Source organism: Octodon degus, unplaced genomic scaffold (genome assembly GCF_000260255.1).
Source record: "Octodon degus isolate 3935 unplaced genomic scaffold, OctDeg1.0 scaffold00003, whole genome shotgun sequence".
Lineage (NCBI taxonomy): Eukaryota > Metazoa > Chordata > Mammalia > Rodentia > Octodontidae > Octodon > Octodon degus.
The window spans coordinates 24,021,129-24,026,126 of NW_004524579.1; the positions used below are offsets into that span (position 1 = coordinate 24,021,129).

Sequence of the window (4,998 nt, forward strand, 5' to 3'; positions counted from 1 at the left end):
TTACCCACAGAATTTTTCTTTTCTTTTTTTTTACATTTTTATTGTGTGTGTGTGTGTGTGCGTGCGTGCGTGCGTGCGTGTGTGTGTGTGGCCAGCTCAGCCCACCAGGGGGCGCGGCTGGCTGGCATGTGGTGCTGGGGGATTGAACCGCGGTCCCTGTGCTTTTCCAAGCTTGTTCCAAATAGGTGCTTTAGACCACTGAGCCATCTCTCCAGCCCTTACCCACAGAATTTCATAGTACTAGATTTTCTCAGGCACACCAGCTGGTAAAACAATCTGTATAGATGTGAATGACATGAAGAAAGGTATCCAACGTTACTTGAGAGCTGCGTAGTTTATATTATGATGAATGATTTCTGGTGCTTTGGTGCCTCATTACTGCCCCATAAAGACGGCAACATACTCCTGGCTAGTAGGCCTTGATGACTGGTAAAATTAAAGAAGTCAACAAAGGCCTTGTGTGTTTATGCAGACGAAAGGCCTTTGTGACTTATGCCAAATAAATGTGATAATGCAAACATGGTCCTATGAAAACTGCTAATCAAAAAGGGATTCTACCACTTGAAGCAGAGTGTTTTCATGAAATAGATGAATTCAGTTTTAAGAATTCCTTATTATAGGTGCCCAAGGACTTTAGTGTCATCGCATAGTAACCACTGATACAAAACCAACTGACCACAACAACTGTAGGTGTTCTTGACTTCCATGCCTGACATGCTGTTCCATTTTTTAAATGTGGGATTCAGGGTGAACTAACAACCTAATTATTTCAAAGGCATATCTGACAGCACAGCTACAAGTTGGGACAACTACCAATCGAAATGAAGTGTTCCCCTTTTTCTTGCCATTACAATCAGCTCGGACGAATGTAGCAAGAGAGGAGCTAGAGCCATGCAAGCCTGTGGCTAACTGCAGGTGCCAGTGAAGCAGGCAGGTCCACCTGTCCTCCAACTGGCTCTGCGCCCTGCCTACCGTGCAGGGGCTGGCTCACAGTACATGCTCCTCACCCACAAGTGACAGCAGATACCCTCAGAGCCTTTGCGGTTATATAGTGTCACACAGTTTAGCACAGGATTACACTAAAAGATGCAAACCTTAATGATAGCCTTTTAAGGGGGATGGCTGGAGAAGGAAGCCCTTTAGATACTTCAACTACTACGTTTCCTTCCTGAGGCCCAACAGCCTAACCAGCAAGATTAAAATTTACTGGAGTGTTCAGATCAGTTCTGAGCTAAGGTTTTGCTATTCTTATGGACCTCTCTGTGGACAGGTCAGTGAGGAAGCTCTAATATTTGTTAAATAAATACCTGAAGCTAAGATTTCTATGGCCCACATGGATGCTTTAGAATGGAGTAAAGGAGAGATGCCATTTCTTCTGCTGGGCGCATTTGCTCAGGAAGTCTCGTTAATTTCTGTGACTGTGTTTCCTTGCTGACCCATCATAATGCCCATGTCCATGCTTTGGCTCTTGCTACACCATCACATTTATTATTTTCAAGTGTCTAACAGGGTCTCCCCTATGTTGCCTTTTAAGGTAACAAGTACAAGTCAATCCCCCCTCTACTCATAGCTATGCCTTTTTGTTGGTTCAGTAATAGCTTGAGTGCTTATTTGTGTTGCAGGGGATTTAAAGAAAAAAAAGGTGAGACTCATCCCCATCCAAGTAGGGAGGAGATATGTGAAACCTTAGTGCAGTATGACAAAGGGAACAAAGAGGCAGCACCTTAGCCCACCTTGCAGGCAGGTAAGATAGAGGAGAGGACAGGGAACCTGGATCTTCTTACTGTTCTTGAGTAATATCTTACATATTCACTTTAGTTACCCAACTAGAAAGGATCCGGAGGCAAAATCTTTTCTTATAAGCACTGCAAATGTTTGCTGGTTCCTGGACAAGAAATCACTGGTGCCAGCACCAGCACCAGCACAGGCCAAAGCTGATGGTGGTTTGCCTCCCAGGCACCACTTTCTCCCTGCTTGCTTAGCTTCTCTCTGCATGCAGCTTTACCCTGAAACTCTAACTCTCTAGTAATCCTCAGGAAGAATTTCTCCACTAATATAGCCCTTTTCAGGTTGTGAAACACGGACAGTCCTGTTAAACCAATGCAGCATCACAGTAAACGGTACTTACTGCCCCGGTCTAGCTGAAGTACTTAATATGTGGCTGATTCAAAGTGACCTTGGGTGATGGGCACTCTAGAAAGTATAGCTGACTTGCTCAGGGTGCGATGTAGGTTCACGCTGATCAGGTTCCAGAAGCTTTGCTGTGAGCCACGCCACTCATCCTGTGGGGTGGGCTGGGGATCATATCACATCTGTCTTTTATATTCTAGGATGTGTAAGGACTAAGTTGAGACATTTGCAAAAGCCGGGGTAAAATACCATTTATTTAGCTTTGCTCCCTCCCATCCAAGACCAAGCTGATCTCTAAACAAGCATCAAAACCCAAAGCTCATTAACATCAGCATGTGCTTCAATAAGGTGAACACTACAATGATGTACAATTACATTCTAATAATTCAATGCCCAAGAGTCCTGTAAGACAATTGTGAAGGCCCAGGATTATCACAGTATGCAAATGCGCTAGGAAAATCATTACCTATTTAGTCCCCTTCATTTGGGTGGGTTTAACATGAGAAGAATAATCCATGCTAGAAGACGAGATTTCATTTTACAGCTGTACTAACCAAGTACATAAAAGGCTGAATCTGTCCCAATAGCTTCTAAAAGATTTTTCCCATAGTGTCAGAGGCAAAAATAATGAAATCTTGCAAATGTACAGTTAATAGGACCCTAGTGGACACTAACTTCAAAAATGCCTGGTCTATAAGACATTAAAGGCTTGATTTTAGTTTCTGCACTGTTCCTGTTAATAACAATGTCTAATTAAAACATCTGTAAAATACTGATAGTTTTAATTTTACATAAAATTTCCAAAACAACTGTTACACAGTATAATAGGTATCTGCAATGAATAGGTTATTAATGGAAATATTATTTTAAATTAAAATCAGGTTCTAAATTTAAATTAGTCATCTCTTGCTAATGAAGAGAAAAAGAAGTCACCCGTGCTGGGAATACAGTTGAAAATCGACATCTGTGGAAGCAGATTCACCGGATCACTTGGTCTGGAGAACAATTCGTTTGCTGCTTTCTGCCTTGTATTCCACTTGGCACTTCTGCTGGGCTTCGCAACTGAACTCAACATTGAAACATCAGCCTAATGCACCTTTCATCACATCACTTTGTAATTTAAAAGCCACCACTCAACTTTATTCACAGTCTGAATCCCCCTCCTGGTTTTCAGCTAGGAGACAGAAGAGACTGCTATTCCCCACAGGAGCGTCTCCCTCCCAGCCCTGCGAACCTGATGAATATTTTAAGAGGAATGGCACAAAATCTCGGCTTTCTCTTTCTTTGGGTCCCATCTTCTTTTACAAAGCAAAACAAAAGGGATTAGCAAAGCTTAGTGGCTGGCTGCAGTTCAATACTGTTCTCATTAATGCACAATAAAAGAGGGTTAACACGCCATCAGGCTGAACGCTGTGCGTCTACCGTGCTGCGCCGGGATGGGCAGGAGCCACAGCAGGCAGCAAGTGTGTGGATCAGGTTCCGTGGCATCCACACCACGGCTCACAGCAGGTGCTGCAGAATGTGGTCCACAGCATGAGGGAAGCTCTCACAGGTCAGGTAGGGAGATGGGTTAATTTTTTCTTCATCTGCTGCTCTGTATTTCCCTGAAATGAAGGAGAAGCCAGTGAACAAAGACTGTTGCTAGAATGTGAACTTAGCCACACCCCTGGGCACCAGGGTCAGCTGGGGATGCCCTTACAATTATCGCCAGTGGATCAGGCACTCTGCATTTCCTAAAGCATTTTCTACTGAAGCCTAGAATCCAGGGAGGCAATCCCAAGAAATGTCACACTGAGCACTTTCCCTGGCCCTCTGGTCTTCCACACGAATCAGGTAGGAGGACACCTGACAGTAAAGAAAGGTTTCTTTCAAGTCAAAGCTGATGAAATCATTTTCTCCCGTCACCCCTGGCCCTGAAGTTAGGAATAGTGATTAAATCAATGCTTTTAAATGGAAGCTCAGACCCCAGAGGGCACAGGCCTCCTCAGCTCCTGAGGGTGACTGGAAATAGCACATGCTGCTGCCAAGCAGGGACCCTGGGAGCCTGGCAGATGAGAGTGCCAGGGGCCGGAGGGAGCGACAGGAGTGATGGATGCACACAGGTCTGGGACCTGGCAGGACAGGCCACACAGCAGGCACCAAGTGGCAGGCACACTGCCTGCTTCTCCTGACTCTAGAATTTCAGACTGCCTGCTGTTCTCAGGCCTGGCACACAACTGAACACCCCAGCCTGCTTCACGTAGTAGTCAGGAGAGCTGTTACAAATGTGTCAGGTGGCACAGTCCCAGTTTAAGCATGCTTAATGGGCCCAAGTGTTCTTCAGAGTGAATCCTATTATTTTCTCCCAGGACCTTGTCCTTTGTTCTGTAACATTTCTAACCATTTGTAACCATTTATTTAATATCTGTCTCATCTCTCATACCTAAGCAGACTATAAACTCTACAAGAGCAGGAACAAAGTTTATTATATGCCTCCATGAATCCCCAGCACCTAACACGGTGACATATATTTCCTAAGTGTATTTTCAGAGTGAACAGAATGCGCTGGGTGCCATGGGACAGGTCTGTGTTAAAGTCTGCGTCCCCCAAAGCCTCACGTAGTCCTAAGTGAGGATTTTTTAAGAGCTGGCTATGTCTAGAGTATGTGACGCTGCAACTGAAGATGCGTGATTACTAAACCAGCCTGCTGACTGGCGTGGCACAGCTAATCCCAGTAGTGCAGGCCTAATACGTAAGGGACAGAAAGACGCTTACCCCGCTTCTCGCCTGCTTTGCCACCTTCTGCCCATCATACACTGTTTCCTCTGCCATGTGTATCTGCCACGCCACTCTGCCTGGGAGCAGGCCAGCTACAGACTGAAGCTTGTA

At 45.0% G+C, this 4,998-nt stretch overlaps 1 protein-coding gene across 3 annotated transcripts in view; it reads right to left on the minus strand.

The window, feature by feature from the left end:
* Positions 1-1,843: 1,843 nt before the first annotated feature.
* Hdhd2 (haloacid dehalogenase like hydrolase domain containing 2) overlaps positions 1,844-4,998 on the minus strand; it is a 40,284-nt gene continuing 37,129 nt past the window's right edge. For all 3 annotated transcript variants that reach the window (XM_004623628.2, XM_023714627.1, XM_023714632.1), the window contains one exon: positions 1,844-3,734. In XM_004623628.2, the coding sequence (XP_004623685.1) occupies positions 3,631-3,734 (104 nt within the window). In that variant the 3' untranslated portion in view covers positions 1,844-3,630. The remainder of the gene's footprint in view (positions 3,735-4,998) is intronic.